Consider the following 25,259-nt stretch of genomic DNA (forward strand, 5'->3'; position numbering starts at 1 on the left):
TGTCTCATGGCTTTTTTCAAACAACAACTGGTCCTGGGCAGAATATTTGGTTTGGTTTGGGGACATTTTACTACTTCAAGGTACATTGAAATTCAGCTTGAGATGGAAAAACGTAATCCTCCAAAATCATTTTTGTTGTTCAGTACATCTGACAATCCACAGTTGTTCTGAGAAATTTCTTTGAATGTCTTCTGCAAGAGTGGATAAATTAATCTGTAGTACTCTTAGCTCCCATAGTTTGTTTTAAAGATTATTTAGGCCCCTCAGGCAGTTAATACTTTCACATTTAGAACTCTCATTCATAAGGATTCATTATATTATTGAGTCTCACAGTAGCAGTGTAATATTAGGATTCTATTGTGAATGACTTTATAAGTTGTTTCATGGTGATATAACATTTTTCGTAATTAGATTTTTAAAATTATTTTCATCAAATGATTTCCTGAAGAATGTAGTCACCTTGACTAAAAAGAAAAAGAAAACTACAGTTCCGTGGTGTTGCACATGTCCGTAGGGGGAAGGCCAACTCCCTGAATTCAACAGTATATTTCTGCTAATTGAATTTTGCTAAATTTGAGAAAGCTGTGTGCTTTGAGTCCAGTGATATTCCACATTCCAGAGGCACATCTTTCTCAACTCACTTTAGATCCCGCTGTTGCTCAAAGACTATGTTGACTATGACTTTATATAAATATAATGCCCTCTGAATTGGGGGAAAAAAATCTCCTTGACTTCTAATGTACGCACACAAGTATGTCATTGGATAATGTTGTGATCAACTGAAGTTTCAGAAAACTGCAACTGTTCCAAGTGTTAGAAAGTGTTCAGCACATACGACAAAGTGTGAATCACACATTAGGCATTTAGCCAAATGAACTGCTGGGATGTTTCAGTAACTAAATTGTAAGGCGCGGGGGCTGTGAACGCAAGTAGTAAATAAGACCAGACTTTCCTCCCTTTGTCTCTCCTCCACCCACATCACTGCGAAATACCTCTGCCTGCTGCCTCTGTGGAGACAGCTCCTAGTTCAGTGGGTACTGGTACTTCAAGTCTCATCAACATGGAGACAAGCTTGTGAAGAGATCCAGCAAGTTCTTCCACAGCTCCCAGGCTTGGTGGGCTGGCAGCTGCTGTGGCTCAGCAGACTAGCAGCTTCCTTCTCTGAACAGAAGGCAGAGACCAAGATCAAGAGAGCTTTGCTAGGGTAGGAAGCACGCTAAAAGTCATCTGTGCCTGGCAGGTTGTCCTGAATATTTTTTTAGGGCTGTGATGAAAGCCAAGCAGATGCTGTTTGCATCTTTCATCCCAGCCTAACGTATCTGACCTATCAGCTGCAGTCATCTCAGAGGTTGCTCATTCATGCTTAGCCTCTAAAGTTCGACAATGTGCCCACCACCCCTCCATATTTCTTGCAAGGCTCAAGTACTCTAGAGGTTTCTGCCTGGGCAACCCGTTACCTTAGGGCAGGGTTTCCCAAACTTGGGTCTCCAGCTGTTTTTGGACTACAATTCCCATCATCCCTGACCACTGGTCCTAATAGCTCGGGGTGATGGGAGTTGTAGTCCAAAAACAGCTGAAGACCCAAGTTTGGGAAACCGTGCCTTAGGGCACAGTGCTGCTTATTTCTTCCCGAGCCTTTTAACTTTTTCTTTTTCTTTTTTTCTGAAAGTACGCAAGCATTCTTATCAGTTAGCCCAGCAAGATCATCAAATCATAGCTTATACTGATAAATAAGTGCCATGTTGGTTATTTGCTTAAAATGCTGTGATTTAAACCCAGTTCAGATATTTCAACCATAGCATAGGGCCGTTGGACCGGTGTGGCTGGCGGTTTATTATGTATGGCATGCGAACTTCACAGGAAAAAAAAGCTGTATCTGCTCACCTCATGGGGTGTGCTCTGTTTTATTACCATTTCCCCCTTTCATTTATATCCCACCTTTCTATTGTTATGCAACCCCAGATGGCATACGTGTAGTTCCCAGGTGATGGCCCAGCCACACAATGACCAAACCGAGACATCTGTAGCTTCAGCTTCATCTGCCTACAGACCGTATCCTGGGATCGCCAGTGTTTCTGCACTTTATGTGTACCGCCAAACGAATGGCTACAGCTGCTAACTCCAAGAGCCCAAATCACATGGGGGGTGGTTCTAGACACTACCACCTCTTAAGGGTGTTTCTCTCACTATGCACATAAAATAAAAACAGCAACTGCACCATTGTGCAGGCTATAGTGAAGGTCCTCAGGTTTTTTTAGCCCATGTCATTTCCTGTTAGGGAAGTTCTCACTCAATTTGCTTTGGTATCTGAAACAATCATGATGGGAAAACAGATACGCAATACTAGTTCCCAGGAAGAGATGGCCATTGCCTTGCTACTAAGAGTCTTGTAATACTCAGGTGTTTTTCAAAACTGCTTATCTGTAATTGTCACTTTCACATTACTTTTAGCTGTAAGTGCTCTTTGTGTCAGAAATCCATACTGCAGAAAGATGGTATTTGACTAAACGTTTTAATATTTTAGGTCTGGCCTATAATCTCTGCTGCAGAATCACAAAGTTAGTGCATAGTCTTGGTTTCTGTGTTGCTGACATGGAAGAATAACCCGTACATTTCTCCACTTCCTCAAACAGCTTTATTCTGCCTAAGGGTGTTTTGTGTTTATTTCTTTGGAATCTCATTTTTCATGAGTTATACTCTCCATCACTAAAACCTGGTGTGAGTTATTACTTTTGAAATTACAGAGGCAGTTAATGGACCTTATCTTAGAGTATGTTGGACACAAACACTTTATATCCATTCTTAGTACTTCTACATACATTTAAATTCTTAATACCCCATACCTTACATTTGGGGTGGTGCAATCTGAAGCAAGTTATGCATGCCTAAGGCATGGAATCAGTTCTTAGCTGTGCTTGGGTAACACTGATTTCACAGAGAATTAGGTATGCTTCACTTTTCTCTGGATTGCACCTATGGCCCGTTCCCCGCCTTCATGTAATATAAGCCAAGCACCGTTGTTGGAGAATATCAAGAAAGCACACAGCATGCATGCAACAATTATGCATAGGGAGAGTAAGCAGAGGAGGAACCGCTGATTCAAATTCTGATGCCACCGCTAAATGGCTTGTTAAAATGGCTCCAGGATACTTTGGGCCTTTGGTATCTTGGTAAAATAGTCTCTGACAAACATGCTAAAATTGCTGCCAGGAATCTTTTTGTATTGTGCCATTTGTTTCACCAGGGAGTTTTTGAAGTAGCAAGAAAAAGAAAAAAGAAAAGAAAGCATCTAATTTTATATCGATATCATTGTGTTTAACTGAACATACAGGGAGGAGTATTATGAGTATTCCGCCATTGCAAGCATTTCTGCTTGAAAGATGGAATGATTCCCCACTTTCCTCCTGACCCTACATCCCAAGTGGAATCGGGGAATGCATGTGGGAGGGGAGAAAGCCCCATGTGTACACAGGCTTTCATTAGCACACTAGATTTGCTGAATTTGGCCCACAGTTACAGCTAAGCATCAGTTTGCCACCCTGGGTTCCTTCAGGGGGAAAGAGCCAAGATATAAACTAAACAAATTAATATATATATCAATGAAAAGAGAGCCTAGAGAGTGTTCTAAATAATTTTTGTATATAATTACTGTCTTGAGTCTCAACTTCGTAATAGCACCTAAGACACATACCTTATCCAGAGAAGGAGATCTAGCACAACTGTGTGGTCCCACAGTATTAGTTGATAAATGACATAATTGCAACTTCTGTCACTGATGTTTTGGTTCGTGTTGATAGTTCTGAGCCTGTTGTGAATGAGATAAGAAGATCTTCCTCATCCAATAAAATGCTCAAAGTGCAGATATTTTGGTCAATCCATTCTAGCCACATTACTGGTTTGTGTTAAATGCACAGTAATAAATTGCCGCAGTAGAGAGATCACACACAAGTAAAGGGGTCAAACATTCACCTTTGTGTAATTATTCATCATCCATGGTCAGTAGTGAGTACCGTAAGTGACACCCTAGTTACTATTGTCAGAGACCGATAAGTAGTTGTAACTATGCCTTCTCAAATCTGATAAGGCAACTTTTCCTGTCCGTAAGTCAGCTCAGCTGCTGATCAGTTGACAAAAACAGCTTTTAAATAATAAACATTCTAAAACTAATGTTTATTTGGCTACCAGGAGTGGTGTAGAGGGACTCGCAAACAACTTCTGAGTAACATTGTGAAGTAGATTTGTTGCCACGCCTAGCATTGTTTAAATACAGCATTGCTTTGAGGGAAGAACAACTTTATATAAAAGTGAACACTTCATTACTATGTTCAAAACTAAAGTGCAATATTTGTATTCAAATGACTAGTGACCAATAAATGCCTGCACTTAATTGTGGAGAAAAGTTATATGATGTTCTCAAGCATTACCTTCAGATCTTGGAAATTAATTTTTCATCTTCTGGAGTTGCAATTACACAATATTACTGACAGGGGTTTTTTGTGGGGGGGGAGGTTATATCCTACATGCTTTTATTTTATCTGGTTTATGTTCTGCTTTTGCTTTGTTACCTAAACTGAGTCCTAGAGATGGACTAGAATGCTATATGTTAAACAGCACAATGCCAAATCTTGGAAGAGATGCTATAGAGCATTTACTATAACATAGAGGTGTTATAGGTGTTACTATAACAAATGAGGTGTCAAATTAGAAACCAGAATAGCGGCTTTACTAGTTCACCAAAAATAAAATATTTATAGAAACTGAAACAGTTAAAAAGAAATAAGGTATGTCTATAAGTGTCCATCTTTTAAACTGCTCTTGCTGTCGGCTGTAAGCGCTCTTGTTTCTTCATTGAAATGAACCCCATTCTTCTCCCTGGCAGCTATTGGCTGAATTGTAATGTTGTGAAATGCTTCTAAACTTTCTAATGCAAAGATGGTAAATCTATGTCCCTCCATCAGCCCCAGCCAATGTGGCCAACGGTCGAAGGTTCCCCATCCCTGTTCTACTGATAAGAAATTAAACTGTCAGTACATGAAAAGTTACAGTTTTGGAGCACTTAATATAACATCTTACTGATGTAATTGGGTGCAGTTCTCATCTCAAGCCACGTGTACTCACTTTGGATGTGTTTTTTCACAACTCCAGATGATAGATGCTTGGTTGCTGAATGCAAGATCTGTATCTGGTGTGTAATCTGTCATTTAAAGCTGGACTAGAGGTACCCAGCAAGTCTTTGCTGTTTGCATTTTAAAGGGGGGAAAAATGTGTTCACATTATTGATTGTTTCTACGCTAATACATCCATTGTTTAAATCCCAAATAATATTTTCTGTGCGCACAAGAATTGCATGTGGCACACCTTGTATTGTGGTGTGGAAACCTAGCAAGTGTATTTCTTGTTTCCTAGTAGTACTAATTGAAACAAAGTCTCCAGATCCCTGTGTTTTGAATGTGCAGGAGTTGATTGGGTAGACCGTGTATGCTTGTCATTAGCAAATTGTTTGGGACTCATTTTCTTAACTTCTAGGTGATGAAAGGGCTTTTCTTTCCCTAGCAAACACCTTGCCCTTCAGCATATTATTTGGCAGATAACAAGATACAAATCTTATTCTTTCAAGCAAGCAATCAGCTCTTATTGACACTGAGCTAGGCAAGTCAGACAATCTTGCAGTGTGGGCTGATCAATCATACATTCCTATACAATCAGCAGAGCACACAATATTTATATTTTGTAACCACTGACCTGTATATAGTTTCATGTCATAAAAGTCTGTTCCCTCAAAATAGTAACAAAAATATAATGCCAGTATTTTAGTAGGCAAATAAGCAAATTGGGAGAGACTGGACTGGAATGAATTTGTACATACTGAATTTGCCACGCAGAGGTAGCATGGTTTGGAGCACGCATAGGCAAACTTGGCCCTCCAGATGTTTTGGGACTACAACTCCCATGATCCCTAGCTAATAGGACCAGTGGTCAGGGATTATGGGAATTGTAATCCCAAAACATCTGGAGGGTCGAGTTTGCCTATGCCTGGCTTGGAGGATCAGAAGCAACCCATGTGCTTCCAAGCACCTTCATTCCTCTAAAATACAGCTCACCTCTCTATTGTCTTTTTAGCGTTAAACATAGGTTGCCATGACATCTAAATAGTCAATGCCGTGTTTAGCCATAAATGAAGGTCTTGTTTTTGCTCGGTTTTTGTTTCTGTTCTGTTCATTTGTATTTTGAGTGGTCCCCTACTCAGGCCTGAGGAGGGGTTAACATGCAGGTGAAAGTGATGGTTAGTTGATGAAGAACCCTGTGTGAGAGGCAGGGAAGGGAAGATCTCCTAGGGTGGGAGAAGAAAGGGAAGCTCCCAGGTGAGAGCTGGAAGGGATCACCTTCCTCTGTGTGGGACAAGTTAAGATTTACCTGTGAAAGAGGACTTCATATGCTTTCTCTTCTCTCTCTCCTTCTTCTCTTTGTATTTGTTTAGCTTAGTTTTATTATTATTATTATTATTATTATTATTATTATTATTATTATTACTATTATTAAAACTCTTAATAAAATCTTATTCAAAAGAAGAACCACAAGCCGAGTTCCACTTACAGAACTGGGCTTTTCCAGTTCCTCCTTCACTCTGTGTTCGCTAAAACATGCTCCTGAGAATTGGAATCATCCAGACCTCCGATGATACAGTGTGCCGCTTCAGGGGAGAAATCAACTGTGGGAAACATCTCTTGCATAAGCTTTAAATACATTACATAGGAACTACAGGCAGTGTTCACCTAACTAGCTGCTCCTTTCTTTTCCTTACCAGGGAAGAGTTGTTCATTCTTTCTCTTCTTGATGAGTTGAGGGACATAATTTCAGTGTACTCTCTCTTTTTTCTTTTTTTTGCAACAGTAGTTCTGTAACCTCATGCAAGATGAATCCGTTATGATTATTATTTTATACGCCCAATTATTTGGAAGGCAGCAAGTTCAACACAACCCAGAATCTTTTGCTAATAAAATATTCGGAATCAGAAATGCCTCATAGTTTGTGAGCCACTCTATATGTATTCTGTATTTCAGTTATGGTGGCAAGTTACTGCTGATCTCACACACTTTGGAATGTAAATACAACATTGTAGAATAAACCATCCTAGCTTGTCTCGATATGCATAATGTAGACTTCATTTTGCTTGAATTTAAGGTGCCCAGTACATTGGGATCTGGTTGGATCCCAATTGAGCTCCCGTTGCTCGGTCCCTGCTCCTGCCAACCTAGCAGTTTGAAAGCACGTCAGAGTGCAAGTAGATAAATAGGTACCACTCTGGCGGGAAGGTAAATGGTGTTTCCGTGCGCTACTCTGGTTCGCCAGAAGCGGCTTAGTCATGCTGGCCACATGACCCGGAAGCTGTACGCCGGCTCCCTCGGCCAATAAAGCGAGATGAGCGCCGCAACCCCAGAGTCGGTCACGACTGGACCTTATGGTCAGGAGTCCCTTTACCTTTACTAGGTTAAATGGAGCTTTCTCTCAGGTCAGTGGGAATAGGATTGCAGCTGAAGTTTCATCACACAAATGGTCTGGTCTGCTGTCTGTCTGCTACCTTTCAGAGTACTGCTTTTGTTTTATAAATGTGTCAGGGACTTTGCCCCTTCCTACTAGGGATACTTATTCCTCCCTTAAGTTCTGTCATGATAACTTAAGGTCCATGTGCTTAGCTGAAAAATGAGAGAGAGAGAGAGAGATGTTGCTTCTCATACTGTTGTCTTTTATGCTATGGAATATTTGGTTTTTATTTCTTTAAATGTGCTGTGTTTTAACTTGCTGTTACCACAACTATATGGTAAAGTTTGCAAGTTGAACCTAATGGTTCTAGCCATAAAATAATACTTGATGGATCTTTCCCCCCTCCACAGGCGTTCTCTGGAACTTGTCTTCATGCGATGCAGTAAAGATGACAATCATTCGAGATGCGCTTTCAACGCTAACAAACACTGTGATAGTTCCTCATTCTGGTTGGAATAATTCTTCCTTTGATGATGATCATAAAATTAAATTCCAGACTTCTCTAGTTCTACGCAATACAACAGGATGCCTGAGGTAAATTGCTGTGTTTGTAGTAGTAATCTTAAAACAGCAATTTCTTATGCGGCCTTTGTAAACTAATCATTTCTTCCATCCAAGCTAATATGCTTTGCTTTTGCATAATGAAAAGAAGCAGACATGCAGATTTATATCCAAGGGCATGTTGTTTTATGATTGTGTGCTCTCTGTGTTTGTGTTAAATGCTAATTATAGGGTTAAGTTGCGAGTTGCTTTGATGCCAAGTCATTTCTAGCAATTTAATCTTTAAGTTATTAACTGGTCACTACTGTGGTTCAGGCCATTCTATTAGTGTAAGCTTGAAAGAATTATTGCAGACTACACACATCGAAATCATCTAATGATAATTGCTGGTATTGAAGGAGCTACCAAAGGCCCAATTGGGTTGCGCCCCTTTTTCTTTAATCCGCAGAATCTTCCTCCCGTGCCCTATCCTGAGATGCTTTTTATAAGTCCCATCAGTTTCAGGTGTAATTTGTCACATGGTGTTAAGGGCTGCTGTTCAAGAAGCACAATTCTAAAGCCCTCTTAGGCACCAGAACTAGTTGATTGGTTCTTTGATTTTGGCCACTCTGATTGAAGTCCAAATGAAATTCAACAAATGACCAAAGCAACTCACTTAAAAACAAAAAGCCAAGCTGAAACAGCCAATTCCATTTCACTGCTCAATCTTTGGGAGAGTTCTCGTAAGTTTGTTGAGGAAGGGGTTGTGTGTTAAGGGTTGTGACACACTTCTGCCCTATTGGTACAGCTCTTTTCAGTGGTCATTTCCCCTCATGAGATGTCCTAGAGAGGGCACTGCTCCAGTGAGTGCTGGCCTCCATTCTTTCCACCAAGAGTGCCTTACTGTAATGTAACATTGGGGCATTCTGGAGGAGAAATTTGTGGCTGCCAGGTAAGAGGAGCTCCACTGCTTTAAACAAACAAAAAAAACAGTATCCTCCTCTCACAATTAAGAGTTCCACCACAACCTTCCATCTAATCCCCTCCAAACATATGTGCCTTTTTCCATTAAACCATGGCTAAGGAAGCTTAACAATGATGTTGTAATTGACAATTTGCCAACAAACCAGTATGAGAAATCATGATTTGGAGCAACCATAGTTGGTGTGATCACAACACCATGGTTATTGCTCTGTCCCCAGAATCCACTGTTTCAAGAGATTAGAGTGCTGAGCAGACATAAAAATGTAAGCAAAGAAGCAGCTTTAAACCAGGGTTTGCCTCTAATTTTGGAAGGTAATACCATGGTTTGGTTCTAAACAATGATTAGCACAAACTTTGATTTGGTGTGGTGTCCAAATTGAATCATAGATTTATTGAAATGATCCTTGAAATTAGTTTTTAAAGTAGCTCATGATTTCAAAAGGGCTCTGTCTCGGTTCAGTTCTGCTTTTGGTCAGACTTGGCTTGCAGGCATTCAAAGTTAGGGTCAGCAGTAAGGAACTCAGCAAAGCAGTATGATCCATGAATGACCAATATAGCCAGCTGATGAAGTCATTGGCTCAGTAAGGGAAATGTCAAAAAGGATATTGTGGCCAGGATGCAAGCCAGGATCATCCTTAGCCATGTAAACCATGAAGCCTTGTTTATCAAGTCATAGTAGGATCAGTGGCTAGAAAGGAACACAGAGCATCACCAGATCATGTCACATTTCTGACAACATCTGGAGCTGCAGGGTGCATATATTAAGTTATGTAATAGGACAATTGTTGAAAATGGGGATGAACTGGAACAGCGTTTGATGGATTGCACCTTTTAATGGATACATTTAGATCTTTTTCAATCTTTATGCAGAGGCAAACCTGGATTTGTCACCACGTTTACTCAGGAGCCCATCATGGCTCTGTGAGAAATGCATCTGTATAATGTACAGGCTGGCAAACGTGCATTTCTCACATTCACATCTTATTTAAGTGTCCATTTATAACATGTCGGCTAAAAATGTAGTGACCTTTTAAACCACAATATGCAACCAGGAATATGTTGATTGGCAAGTGTGAAGAATAAGCAGACTAGTCAGGGATTGCAAGGACAGAAGGCAGGATTTGAATTAAAAATGGCTATGTTCGATTAGGTCTGAAAACAAGATATATTCATAAAGATGTGGAGGTAGATCCAGAACAGCCTTCCCCAGCCTGGTGCCCTCCACAACATTCGGACGGCAGTCTTATCATCAGTCACAGCAAGTCTGTGGGAGTTGTATTCCAAATCATCTGGTGGTCACCAAATTGGGGAGGCAAACCCAGATTATGATAAATCACTTCACCAGAAAGCAAGATAAATTGAAGAGCAGCCAAGGGCTCATAAAAGCACTGTTTAATTTAAAAAATAGCACTTGGTCTTAGGAATACAAAATATACATTCTCTTGTGTATACATTGGGTTGTTTCATACAATGATGTCTCTTTCGTGCAAGGACATCTGCATAACTAACAGGACCACTGCATAACATGACCATATAATCCAATGCCTTTCCAGATGTCCCTCCTTCAACAACTACTTGATTCAACCTGCATCCTAGTCTGTGCTTCTTCACCATGCTTCCCGCTGTATTTCTTCACAAACCCCATTGCCTTGTCCAAGATATTCACACAGTCTGTGAGCCAATTAGAGCAACAAAAAATAAACATCATCCAAAGAATACCATGTCTAGTTTTGCATACATTTTAAAAACATAGACAACAAAAGGGGTTTGTTTTGATTTATTTATTTTCAGGTGGTGGAATCGGGGAGAACTTGCTCAGTGTTAGTGTTTTAGCTTCCTTGGCCTTGGGAGGGTTATAAAGATACAAGAATCTTTTTGGCAGCAGCCGTTCAGTGTGGCCTGGACCCATCCCAGATTAGACCACACTATGCAGACATTGCCAAATGGATTGGCATTAAGCAGCAACAAGTAGTTTTTTTGCAGGCTTTAGTGCAGCATGTGGATCATTTATTGCCAACCACATATCTGGGTAATAAATTTTGCTGAGCAATAAAGATTGACTGAGAACTGATATAGGCAGTGCTTTCCCCCCTTTTTCTTTATCCCAGGGTTATTTTGTAGTCACTGAGTGGTCTGGGGAAATGAATCATTGAGGACCCCACTCAGATTTCTGTGTTTAGCCCTAACAAGTACACATAAAGGTATATATTTAATCTGCAGAGAAAACTGGCCACATTTTCTAAAGCAAGCAGTAGGTTATAGATAGTATTAGAGTGGGGAAAATAGATTTCTCTATCGTAATCCTGTTATCTTTTGGATCCTCTCTCTCAACAATCTATTCTTTATAGCAACGAATATACAGTAATGAGGGGCATTCTGCTCCAACACTGTTTTAATAGCCGCCCTGTTAACTGAAAATGTCATTATAAAACACACACGCACAGTATTATCTGGAATACACTGAGTTGAACTCTGACATGTGTTTGCACTTCATCAGCAAATGATATCATCGTCATATCTAAGCAGCTTTCCGTATGCAGACAATTGGCTGCATGTCTCTGATAATAAGAATACTAAAATACATAGTGTTTATTAATATGCATCACCATTCTGATTTTTATGCCTTAGGAATCTAAGCTCTGCAGGAGAAGAGGCACGGAAACAAATGAGATCTTGTGAAGGGCTGGTTGATTCATTGTTATATGTGATCCATACATGTGTGAATACTTCAGATTATGACAGCAAGGTGTGTAGATCTTTTAACAACATTTTCTTTGTTATCAGGAGAGTTGTCTGGTTTGGTTTGTAATTTGTTTATACCATTGCAGTCACAGAGGTTGTTACGCTTTTCGCCACTGAATGTTGAAGTGTGCAAATTAATGCTGCCTGTCTAAGCAGAACCTGGAACTGTGAAATGATGAAAACAAGGATGGGTTTTATCTTCCAGATCTTTCTAGTTTCTTCCCCCTCCCTTGTAGTATTTCTGAAGGTTCAGTGTTTAAGTTGTTGCTCTCTTACTCAATCTTGGGTGGGCACAATTCTCGTTGACTTGGAGAGGTTCACTGTGACAAAGTTTGATAACCTTTACACTGGACTAACATATAGAGGGATTACTAAAAGACTCATCATGGTTAAAATTTAGCTGATCCCTATTTCCCCTGATATCCCTTCAAAAGTTTAATTCATCCTTTAAATGTATATTCCCAAATCACTTCTGCGCTATGTATTTCACTACAGAATCTCTTCTGTGTTTGGCTTACAGACAGTGGAAAACTGTGTGTGCACACTAAGAAACCTTTCCTACCGTCTCGAGCTTGAAGTGCCTCAGGCCCGCCTTCTGGGTATAAATGAGTTGGATGACTTTTTGGGGAAGGAATCGCCTAGCAAAGATTCAGAGCCAAGCTGCTGGGGGAAAAAGAAGAAGAAGAAGAAGAAGACTTCGCAGGAGGACCAGGTTGGTTCCTCCTCATTCCCCATGGCTTATGAACCAATATGCTAGAGGATACCACGTAGCAGGATGTTTTAAACAATCCTGTTTGGATTTGGCTTAAAAGACAGAGCTCACATATAATAAGTGTGTTATCTTTCACAGTGGGATGGAGTTGGCCCAATACCAGGACTGTCAAAGTCTCCTAAAGGTGTGGAAATGCTGTGGCATCCTTCTGTAGTGAAACCGTATCTAACTCTTCTAGCTGAAAGCTCCAACCCAGCTACTTTGGAAGGTTCTGCAGGATCTCTCCAGAATCTTTCTGCTGGCAACTGGAAGGTATTGTATGAAACTTGAAGCTGTTGCTCCTTCACCCTTGCAGTGTTTTTTGCAACAACACTGATGCTCTAGTGGAGAGCCAGTGGCAACATTTTGTATTCAACATTTTGCAGGCCATTTTATCCAGGAAATGTACTTCAAGTCACAGGATCTCATATGAATTATATGTAAAGTTGACCAATTTTTTTAAAAAAAAGTAAGATGGTATTCAACCATAGTTTAGACCCATTGAAATTAATGGACAAAAGTTGGCCATGTTCATTCATTTCAGCAGTGGTACTTTGAGTAAAACTTAGTGGAATACTGCCCATAATTCATGCATATGGACAAGTGGATATTACTCTGCCCATCAAACAGAAGATAAAGTGCATTTGGTCCTGACTCATTACATGTGCAGACATCTCAACAATACCTTAGAATTATGCACAAGTATTCTTTTATGTATGGAGTCTAGGAACAGTATGTCCAGGCCATCCTTGCTGATAGTGGTGTGTGCAAGGGAGGTGGAACATAACTCTTCATAGTATTCTACCTGATGCAGCTATACAAATATATTTTCCCATTCTATTTGAAGACGATGACTGCATTTGGACACACTGTTAAGTCATGTTTCAGTGTTATACAAGAACGAGCCGTCTCAAGCCAGCAAGCTCCATTGTTCTTTGTCCATCTCTGGCACAGAAGCCAGTTTCACAGACTATGAGGTTTGAAACCGGTCTGCTTCAACAAACTACACTTGAGGCTACTAATCACAATTTGTCCAGGATTAGCTATCATGACAAGCTAATCTGAAATGTTAGGATGGTGCTAACATTACTTTGTGTTGTTTGCTGTAATGTTAGCTTCTCTGTGCTAAAAGAGCAAGACATAAAGAAGAGTAAAATAAGAAATAAAATGCAAGGAAAAGCTTCCATACTGCACAAGGGTGAGAGGGCAGACAATCACATTGTAGTTTTTTATTGAAGAATAATATTTTTTTTCTACCTTGAATGTGGAACAGAAATTTCCAGGAAAAATGTAGGGGAAATTTAAGAACGTTAAGGGTGGGAATCAATTAAATAGTCTTGCTAACTGAAGGACTTCTGCTAGGGCAGTGGGACTCCCCCCCCCCATCTCCCCAATTGGCGGGGTGTCATGAAAAACCTCATAACAGCATGTGGGGAGAGGAGACTGAGGGTTTTTCTATCTGGCAAACAGAAAAGCTTGCACTAACAGAATGATTGTCATTGAATTCCTCCCTTGCTCTTGTATGAAGTAATGGCATTTTTAATATTTAACTTCAGCTCTGCTCCCCCAGTTCGTACATCTATTCACCTTACAGCCACAGTAGCACAAAGTGGAATACTTTGAGGGAAGAACATTACCAACATGCTACCGTTAAAAGCACTGAGGGTTTCTTACCAGTGCATGACTGGGGTGGGGTCAGGAGCAAAATTCTTAGCCTCACTTTTTAAAAAAAGATATTGTTCAGTACAAAATCTCCAAATATTCCGAATCCAGCATTTTCTGCAAGCCGTGCAAAGAAAGGTCACAGCTTAATTAAATTAGCTAAAGCACAGATAGGTTATCAGCAAATAGGAGATTAATTGCTGTTCACAAATAGGTTTTATTGCTATACACTCCTGCTTACTATATGCACAGCTGGTATACTGTAAAAGCACCACCCTGCATATCTTAAATCACTTTTCTTTATTCACCAAAGGGATAATAATAAAAACCCTCAAATTTCTTAAAGTGACATACTACCTTAGAAGTTCCAGCAGGTGATTTCCTTTTAAAGGAACCAAACATTTTGTCGTTCCCCACCATAAAATGTTACTGCGTATTTAATAGCTATTAAAGCAGTTATAATACCATTTAACATACTTAGTCAAATTCATCTCTTTCTGTAGCCCATAATGAAAACTCTTCAAATGTGAGGTTGATGCCAAACCCACACTTAAGTTAATACGAGTAGGGTACATAGCTCCATTTTGTGGTTTGGACAGCACCCACTAATCTGTATTAAAATTCAAACATGGTGAAAGAAAAGGTTGGCTATATTGGCTTTTTAAAATAAAAAAATGTACATGTTTTTAAGTAATTTTGCATTTTTGTCGGTAGTTTGCGGCCTATATTCGAGCTGCTGTCAGAAAAGAGAAAGGGCTTCCGATTCTCGTGGAACTGCTGAGAATGGACAATGACAGAGTTGTTTCTTCTGTGGCAACAGCTTTGAGAAATATGGCATTAGATGTCCGCAACAAGGAGCTTATTGGTAAGTAATGAGGGACACCTAACTATGCAGGATGTCCATATGAGAAACACTGTATATTTTTTAAAATTAGTTTTGGAGTTTCCTGTAGCCATAGCCAGCCCTGCGGCTCAGCCATCACAGGGGATCTCAGTGAGCAAAAGACCTCTAGTCAGGGGTGCGTGGAGGGCAGGGGCTGGAAGTAGCAGTCCCATTGCACCAGCGTAACACTACTGGTAATGCCCTGGAAACAACCCTCTGTCTCAATAGCAAGCAGTCGCTGGAAAATGGAACTGTTTCGGACAGGAAGTTATATCTGCAAAGCTTGATTGAAAATGAAATTCTTCATCTTTGGTGTAAAGTCATAACCTTCTCAAGATTCATTATGCTGGTGATGAGTTCTGACAGCCTCCAAACATATTCTTCCCTTGGAGATCAAGAGTGTTTTCAAATTTATTTTTAGAACCTTTTTCCCCCCTCCTGCCGTAATGTATGTTTCTGTCAAAATGTTGATATGGATAGGTAGGTGTTTATATAGATGACATGGCCAATTTCCTGCAGATGATTAATTCGGCAGCCCTCTTTCCTCCATCTGGGTTTTCTGTTGTAAAAGTCAGAGTAATATTGATGGGTGTAGCCTAGACCATTGGTTCTAAAACTCTGTGCACAGACACCAGGGAAAGAGCTGTAATAGTCACTCAGAACAATTCCCTGTTTGAGCACCTTGTGGTAAACCGTTACCAGATCTGCTATCAGAAAGCAGTTCCCAAGCATTAAAAGTATATGGCTTGAGCCTTTCTGAAGTTCACTTTCATGGGCCAACACTGCAGTATAATATGCCATCAAAACAAAAAGTTGTAAGAGGCATTCATCGTACCACTTAAGGATTCAAAGCAATGATTATTTGGGGTTTATGTATAAACCCAGACCCACTTGCACAGACTTCAGGACCCACATGATTGAAAATACTGCCCTAGCGTATGCTATCAGGGCCAAGCTACACGTGATCTGAATTGGATTGGATCAGTATTATCCCTGTTGTGAAGGCACCCCTGCTCCAATCAAAATTCTCTGTGTTTTTTTAAGTATTTTAAAAATTCAATCAGGAGACCATCTATATCATGTGTGATTCAGTCCTCTGTTCAACCAGGAAAGAAAGAAAAAAGGGCTTGATTCACATCTAGGTGAATTGTGCAAACTCAAAAACCAGCTACAGAATTCTCTGCAATCTACAGAGGTTCCTCAGCAGACAAATGAAAAGGGAAATGGTTCCCTGAAGATGCGTTTGTGTTTCTTGTGTTTTATCATCTGGCCTCAGCTACATATCTATTTCTAAGAGTCTAGAGAGGTGTTGAAGTTATTGAGATTATTTTAATCTAACAAAATCAGTGCATTCAGAGATCTATGTCTCAGAAGCCAATGGTCCAAAACCAAAGTTATTACACAACGTTTTGCAAAGGGGAGTTGCAATCCATGTCACAAACTAGGAGAGAAATGAATACTCCTGACTGCAGAAGTGAATGGGCCATTTCCTTGCTTATGCACCGTTCCACTTGTATTTACACAAAATGTTTTTAAATTGTACATTGCTACAAGTATGCAGTGGAGTAGCATTTCTTTTTTGGTTATGAATCAGAATTTGCCTGCAGGTGCTCAGCTAGAGCAGAGAATTAATGCCTTCCTCATATTACTTACCGGCTAGCTATCATTTATATACAAATACACTTCCAGTTTTTGTGTTACATGGCCACTGAATTATCACCACAGCCCAAACCAGGGCATTTAGTGTACCTTAGCTTTAGGATACTTTTCCTTTGTTTTACTGTGCAGTTTGTTAAATTTCACTGAACACCAATCCCACAATCTTGGGAACTGATTTTTCTCTCCTATAACAATTATACTTCATATGCATATTTCCTGCTTCTGTACATACTAGATACTGGCCACATTCTCATACAATGCTAAACCATGATTTAGCTTTACCTAAAGGACTCTGCTTAGTTCAACAAGACAACTTCATGACCCACCAGTTTGAAGCCGGCTGGTAATTAAAGCTACCAGAGTCTGGCTTTTAAAACAGCAAGGTAGAATTCTCTGAAAGTAAGAAAATGACTCTGCTGGTTCTTCTTCCACCCCCATGGGAGGAAAAGGAGAGAAGCATTTAAGCCCAACTCTTCACTTGTGCTCATTCATGTAGCCCTAAATTATGGCTTAGCATCTTACTCAAACACAGCCTCTAACTTCTCACATTCCATTGGTTCAAAGTTCTGCTAGAAAGAAAGAAAGGAAGGAAGGAAGGAAGGAAGGAAGGAAGGAAGGAAGGAAGGAAGGAAGGATCTGTGTGCTTTGGTGAAATGTTGTGTTTTTATAAACCACAGATTGCTAGAAACCAGAGCAATTAATTTGATTGTGTTGTGTTCTCTCTCTCTTTTACTATAAAATGGCTCAGCTAAAACAAGCTTATCTAAAATAAATACATAGATTTGTGTATGTCTGTGTACTTTGGCATGCTGCCACAATCATTTTAATCACTTTTTGTTCTAATCCAGCAAAAGAAGGCAATATATTTTTAATTTGAAAAATGACACTGCAGTACCTTGTTGCCACTCTGCATAGCAAAGGGATTTCTTTTTTTTTATGAAGTTGTATTAAATAATAATAATAAGTCTCCTTGTAGTGTTTCTATGCTGTGTGTTTTTCTGTGTGATGCTAAAAATACCTTAGAACAGTGCAAAGTTCCTGTATGGGCTTCTTTTCCTCCCCAGGTAAATACGCTATGCGAGACCTGGTAAATCGCCTTCCCGGAGGCAATGGGCCAAACATTCTCTCTGATGAAACTGTGGCAGCAATCTGCTGTGCTTTGCATGAGGTCACCAGCAAAAACATGGAGAATGCCAAAGCCCTGGCTGACACAGGAGGAATAGAAAAACTGGTGAACATAACAAAAGGAAGAGGTGACAGGCAAGTGGAACATAGAAAGTCTCAAGTGAAAAATCTCTTGATAAGAAGAACTTAAGAAAATTTGGGGTCTACACAAAGAGTATTATTTATGCATTCTTGTCTTACTTAATAAGCTGACCAGCCTCATAGAGTTGCAATCTGTTCAGCACGGGAGGAGAGACCTTGGCATTTATTCCGTGTGATTTTTCTAAAATCCACACTGTGCCTGCCAGTTTCCTTATTATGTATAATTTGTGTGTGCGCGCAAATTTTTGCAAACCATCCCTAGACCAAAATCTTTGTGAATTTAGAGGAAATGTCATAAAACTAAGGTGTTCACGGGTACTCCCAGACTGTGAACCTAATCCTTACTGGGGAATGCAAAGCCAGCCCCCTCCAAACGCATATTTTCATCCATCTGGGCAACTAAATGAGCCACCATCATCACATATCTCTTTGTCTGCATTGAATTTGCTAATTCGTCCTAATCCAGTCCATCATAGATTTTGAGCACTCATTCAGAGAGCTCACCATCACACCTGGATCCAAGAAAAAAACAAAACAAAACTGGGTGTCATCAATATATCAGTGACACCAGGCTCCAAATACCCAGATTACTTCACCCAGTAGTTTAATGTAAATGTTAAATAGCATGGTAAATAATACTCAAAGCTGTGGAACCTTACAAAATAATTCTCATGAGAAGAAGCAATTCTATTTGTGTAGTATGTGCATGTCTAGTAATATTGTACACTAAACGTAAACTTTTTTTCTTCTCAGGTCTTCACTGAAGGTTGTCAAGGCAGCAGCCCAGGTGCTGAACACATTATGGCAATATCGTGATCTCCGCAGTATTTACAAGAAGGTAACACATAAAAGCTGTTCATACAAAAATTAGTATTCATCGAGATGCAATTCCACAATGAAATCTAAACTAGTTCTTCTAATGAAATGTCATTCATTTTTCATATGACCTCCTTTTTCTTGTTCCACAGGATGGTTGGAATCAAAATCATTTTATTACCCCAGTGTCAACACTTGAGCGTGACAGATTCAAGTCACATCCCTCCTTGTCTACAACAAATCAACAAATGTCGCCTATCATTCAGTCCGGTCAGTTAATAAACCTTTCCCTTCGTATGTGGCCAGGTATTTCCCCGATCAGCTCTTGTTCACTCCTTTTTAAAACCTTTGGAGGCTCATTCTCAGTTTTTTACTTCAAGCATATTCTTCTATATTCTATATAGTTGAAGCCATCAGATTGGTTTTTGGTATGACAGAGTTCAACAAACAGTCTATACATTTTTAACCAGATATTCTACCCTCCACAGCACTTAGGCACCTGCCTCTGTGATGTACAAAGAGATGATATTTACAACCAGGCCTAAACAGTATTAATTTAAGAAGATAGGGTCTTCCATGGAAAGCTGTGGCTACTGTAGTTCATGGTGAGGAGGAAAAAGGTTCCCTGCGTGTTAGCTGAGCAAACCCCTTTGCCCCTCTGGCTCTCTTGGGGAAAGATCCTCTTCTGGCTCTGGGGTTGGTCTCCTCCCGAACCAGGAGCACTCTCCAGGGTACTCCCAATTTACTCCCAATTTACACAATTTCGTGTATGTGCATTTGGGCCCGGAACCTCAGTGCAAATGGGGAGCTACCTGCATATCAGGGGTGGGGGGTAGGAAGAGAATAGTAGGCCCATATAGCTACTGTATCCTAAAAACATAGATTTATACACATTGCCTGACACTCCACAATCTTGGCCAAACACTCTAATGAACATTGACTCTCAACTTTAAGGTGTTGCAGCTCTTTCTTCTAGAGATTCTATATGAATGTTTTAAGGAATTACATTTATTGCCGCTTTTTCTACATGTCTGAAAGCCTATTATTACAAAGCATTTCCGAAGAACCCTCTACTTTTTCCTGACCCTTTTGTCTGGCACTGATTTTCTCTCTCCCCGTCTCTTTCCCTCTCCTTTCTTCTCTTTCACCTTCTTTTCCCCAGTTGGAAGCACATCTTCATCACCAGCGCTATTAGGAATTAGAGACCCTCGTTCCGAATATGATAGGACCCAAACTTCTATGCAGTATTACAATAGCCAAGGTGATGGGATTGCACATAAAGATATGTATACTGGTAAGGGACCAGTGAGATGGAAAATGAAAGCTTGGTACATAATTTTTAAACTTCTTGTTTATAAAAAAAAAAAGCATGTTCTGAATGAGAAAAAAACAACATGTCATGCAGCGAAAGCAAAGAGGGTCAGATCATATTCATAGTAGCAATAGAATAACATCAAAAAGTAATGAGTGTTATTCAAGCACATATTTAAACCTGTCTGTAAAATATTTTATTGCGTATTACTTTTCAAGAAACACACGCTTATCTTATGAATGCTGGCAAAAACATTTCACTGCATCACAGGTTATAACCCAAATTCAGCAGCAAGCAGTTCTCGCTAAGGGACTCTCTGCCTCCTTCCTTTCATCTTCCTTCTGTCATGAAACATAGCATCATTATACAGCCAAGATGTCTGAGGAGGGGGTGGAACCTGCAAGTCAGGTTTCGGCAGAGAGAAGCACAAATTATGTGCATCCAAATAAACCACTGAAGTCAAATGTGCCCCCCCCCAGCTCCATAAGGCTGGATATCCAGGTGTCTGTTTCTAGAGGTGATTGTTGTGGTCAGAACCTGATCTTGCTCTTGTAGCCTTCCCCCAAGGTGGGAAATACTGGGATCCTTTATTGATATGTATCATACAGTTCTGTTCCTCCTTCACCGAAGTGTGAAAGTCAGCCCAGCATGACACCTGAGCAAATCAAATATTGCTTTTAATACTCTGTTGCCGTTTTCCCACAGGGTCCAGCAAGCCTTCGCCAATTTATATCAGTTCCTATTCTTCACCAGCAAGAGACCAAAATAGGCGTCTGCAGGTAAAAGCTGAAATCTTAATTTAAAAAATGACCATATTGATCACTAGGAGAGAGTGCATTTTCCTTTAACCTAATGGCTTCTAAACCATTTTAATTGATGGATTCCTGCTGCCTAAAGTAACTTTCTAACTTCAGGCAATGATCTCAGAATGCTACGGTGCCTGGATTATGGTTCTCAACACTGCAACTGCAGTGCAGTAGTAAAGCACGGCTCCATCTTATCCCATTCCATACAAATCTTCTTTTAGAATATTATTTTTTCTGCAGTGTATTACACAGCCTTCTGCATTTCCCTTTTAATATACCCTTTTGGATCACCCTTTCTCCACCACAGGCCTGTACAACTTGTAACCTATTAAGCTGCTGAACCCGGCAGCCCACCACCAGATTCAATAAACTTCCTATTTTGCTACATGAACAACCAGGAGGAATGTCAGATACCTGTCAAATGTGGCTAGTGAGCTCTGTTCATCTTGGTGGGTCACCAGTTGTGCAGCCCTGCTGTCTCCCACTTGTCTTCAGTGTCTAGTGGCCACGTGGGCTTTGCTGGTTTGTTTGCACAAAATTCTTTGAAATACCCAAACTCAGCAGATTTACGGTAGATTCCAATCTGGTCCTCTTGCACTTGCAGAAGAGCTTTTCATCCTACAGAGGCAACTGCTAACAGAAGAGGAAGGGAGGCAATTTTTGCCAGTTCTCCCTCTCCCCTGCATCCCCTAGCAGTCCCCGAAAATCAGCTCTAGAGAGTTGGGGATTCACTAGAACAAAGTGAAAAGTGGCAATAGGGAAGGAGAACTTGGCAAATATAGAGATACAGTGGTACCTCAGTACTTAATTCGTTCCGGAGGTCCATACTTAACCTGAAACTGTACTTAACCTGAAGCACCACTTTAGCTAATGGGGCCTCCTGCTGCTGCCGCGCCGCCAAAGCACAATTTCTGTTCTCATCCTGAAGCAAAGTACTTAACCTGAAGCACTATTTCTGGCTTAGCAGAGTCTGTAACCTGAAGCGTATGTAACCTGAAGCATATGTAACCTGAGGTACCACTGTAGATACATAGAGAGATAGATTAGATATATCTCCCCTCCTCTTCTGTTAGCAGGCACCTCTACTGGATCAAAAGCATTTCAAAAAGTGCAGAGACCCCAGTTGGATTCTTTCCTGAGATTCCAGACTGCTCACCAGTTTTTGGCTTTATTGATTTCAGTACAGTGGTACCTCGGGTTAAGAACTTAATTTGTTTTGCAAGTCCGTTCTTAACCTGAAACTGTTCTTAACCTAAGGTACCACTTTAACTAATGGGGCCTCCCGCCGCCGCCACACGATTTCTGTTCTCATCCTGAAGCAAAGTTCTTAACTTGAGGTACTATTTCTGGGTTAGCAGAGTCTGTAACCTGAAGCGTCTATAACCTGAGGTACCACTGTACTAGGATTTTTAAGAGATAAACACAAAATATTGGGCAACTAATGCAAGAAAACATGGAGAAGTCAAAGTTATATTCCTGAAGTTTTTGTTTGTTTAAAGAACTATCCAGCAAAATGAAAAATGTTAAGTGAACATTTGTGTCAAGGATCTATAACAAGTGTTAGACAGGAACTGAACAAAGGACACAGGGTTACACCATAGTGGCATGCAAAACATCTTCAGACTGTAAATCTATAAGCAACATTTGCAAATTGTGTGCTGTGATAAATGCAAATGAATCGTTTTCTCACCCAGGAATAACTAATTATGCATTCTTAAAGAAGTGCAAGTGTTTAGGGGTGTAAAATTAGAAAGTCAACAGCACAACAAGAATTGCAATTAGGGAAGAATGAAAAAGGCCAAAAAAATAAACAACAGTATAAGTATCTTCTATCAAGAGGAGGCTGATGAAGTGCCACAGCAGCAAGGGCCCCTGATGTAAGAGCTGGGGAAACAACGGATCAGCTTGATTGGGAGTCCTTTACTTTACACCTGTCTTCACTCCTAAAAGTTTGTTCAGATGTTGACATAATATTTGTAAGAATTGGGAAGACTCAGAGGACAGAATAGGAAAAGAGCAAGTCATATTCCAAAAGATACCTTGGGCATAATCAGAATTGCAGAAAGATCAAATTGTACCAAGAAATGGAAATTCATCCTCTTATACATGCAACATAGGCCATACTAGTTGTAGAACAATTGGTGATTATACAATGGAGCCTGCAACAAAATGTTGCAGTGTGGTATATTTCTTTCCTGGAGGCCAGGAACCTAGATAGCCATGTCATTTTCCAGATTACTACATTTATTTCCCTCCCCCCCACACACATCCCCATTCCCCCCCCCCCATGGAAAAATGGGTCTGAAAGAAACTAATGAACATATAGTTTGAGAATGGTTTTACAAAAGGCTTTCTTTCTATGTGCAAAAATGTTGCCACACACCTCACGTTCATGTGAATGGATAAATTGCTACTACAACTATACATAGATCAACTGAGGTATTTTTCCTTCCCTTCTTTTTGCTTTTTCAACAGCATCAGCAGTTGTACTACAGTCAAGATGATTCCAACAGAAAGAACTATGATGCTTACAGGTTATATTTGCAGTCTCCACATAGCTATGAGGACCCATATTTTGATGACCGAGTTCACTTCCCATCTGCTACAGATTACACAACACAGTATGGACTGAAATCAGCCACAAACTATGTAGACTTTTATTCCACCCGACGACCTTCCTATAGAGCAGAACAATACCCTGGGTCACCCGACTCTTGGGTGTAGCATTAGAAAATCACGAACAGAAACATATCTTTCTAACTTTTTTTGAAAAGCGATTGAGTTATGGGTTTGCTGTTTTGAGGGGAAAATGTGGAAGTGAATTGCAAAGAAGGAAACAAGGAAGAGGTTGTTTTTTTTTTCCCCTAAAGGGGATTATCTTTGAAGATGGGAGAAAATTTGGAAGAGGAAATTGGAAAGGGAGAACTTTTGCTCTGTTTAGATGTTAGATCTAATTACTTGTAGTTCCTATAGTCTGGTGAAGGTGTGGGCAATGTGACGAAAGGTTTGAGAATTGAGGGGAAACGGCTTTGGGAAATGTGTAGGTCAGAACAAATTACAGATATGATTTTTTTTAAAAAAAGAAAATGTGAATAAAAGTCTTGTTCTCATAGTTTGTACAGAAAAAAAAATATGGATGCCCTTCTTGTTTTACTGCTGTTACTAAATGTCAAGATTATATGCTATCATGTCTTGTAAATTTCTTTTCAGTTGGTGTAAATATGGAAACGCCACATTGGTTGGAAGTGCCATCATTTGTAATGCCGTGCGTCATTTTAAAACTGATTTCAAAACCTGACATCTTTTAAAGAGAGAGAGGAGGGGGGGGAAAGGAAGAGAGATCATACAAGGAAATGTTATAAATAAATATCATTTTGTTTTTAAAATGAACGGTGTAATTTTGAAGCACAAACCTCTGGTCCAGTATATCTGCACTTTTCTTATCCCCTGCCTCATTCACAGAGTACTTCACTGCCATTTTTTATGCCTATGGGGGGAGGGGAAATAAATGTGGACGTCTCATCCATGGAAAGTAGATCCCTGCTCATTCTTCTTTCTTTTCTGTGTTTACTGTTAAGGAACAAATACAACAGATGTGTATGCTCATTGTGAGTTGTAGAATCAGGTTAAATATATATCTATACATATATATATATATATATATTTCCAAGCATTTCTACCATTTTCTTAATTTTGTGAAGTTCATCTATTTCTTATTTGTCAAGCTGGCATACCAAAACATAAAATTATGCACTTTCTTGTCTTCTTTTCATTTCCACAGTACTCATGAAGCCAGTACCTTTCACGGTTTATATCCCTTTGAAAAAAAATGAAAAGACGCAGAATAAAGTAGATATAAATTCCTTTTACAGAATATTTTTGTAAGTAATCTGTCCAGCTGGCTCACATCCCTCTTGATTTATTGTGCTTTCATAACTGAGCATTAATTAATTGCATTCATTTTCCTCCTGGGCCGTTGATAATTGCTAAATATTTAGACCACAATACTCATTAACTTGGGTGTATTTATATTGCTTTGCCTGCATCTGTTTGTTAGTGTTATTCCATAGGTGGAACCCATTAAAGCCTTTAAAAGCACAGAGGGGGTGCACCAAGAGATAAAACATATCTTATTTTCAGGCTTGCAAGGGGTAATTATCAGCTCTCCACCTATTCTTATTTATTTATTAACAATACTTGTATTCTTCCCCATAATCTATGAGACATTATTGTTGTAGAGCACACCAATCTTTGAGACAAGTAGAAAACAGCAAATTCAGTTTATATTACACCTTAATTTCATGGGAACTCAAAGTGGGCATACATAGGTGGCACTGGCAATTTCCCACCCAAATA

At 39.8% G+C, this 25,259-nt stretch overlaps 1 protein-coding gene across 1 annotated transcript in view; it reads left to right on the plus strand.

Annotated features, from left to right (window-relative positions):
• Positions 1 to 24,289, plus strand: part of PKP4 (plakophilin 4) — a 92,486-nt gene extending 68,197 nt beyond the window's left edge. Inside the window, exons 12-22 of the mRNA XM_081874269.1 lie at positions 7,893 to 8,076; positions 11,635 to 11,752; positions 12,269 to 12,460; positions 12,599 to 12,772; positions 14,876 to 15,026; positions 17,768 to 17,963; positions 18,723 to 18,807; positions 18,938 to 19,055; positions 19,948 to 20,079; positions 20,803 to 20,876; positions 23,379 to 24,289. Coding sequence (XP_081730395.1) covers positions 7,893 to 8,076; positions 11,635 to 11,752; positions 12,269 to 12,460; positions 12,599 to 12,772; positions 14,876 to 15,026; positions 17,768 to 17,963; positions 18,723 to 18,807; positions 18,938 to 19,055; positions 19,948 to 20,079; positions 20,803 to 20,876; positions 23,379 to 23,627 — 1,673 coding nt within the window. The 3' untranslated portion in view covers positions 23,628 to 24,289. The remainder of the gene's footprint in view (positions 1 to 7,892; positions 8,077 to 11,634; positions 11,753 to 12,268; positions 12,461 to 12,598; positions 12,773 to 14,875; positions 15,027 to 17,767; positions 17,964 to 18,722; positions 18,808 to 18,937; positions 19,056 to 19,947; positions 20,080 to 20,802; positions 20,877 to 23,378) is intronic.
• Positions 24,290 to 25,259: the final 970 nt, after the last annotated feature.

Source organism: Podarcis erhardii (genome assembly GCF_964252035.2).
Source record: "Podarcis erhardii genome assembly, chromosome: 1".
NCBI classification, from domain to species: Eukaryota; Metazoa; Chordata; class Lepidosauria; order Squamata; family Lacertidae; genus Podarcis; species Podarcis erhardii.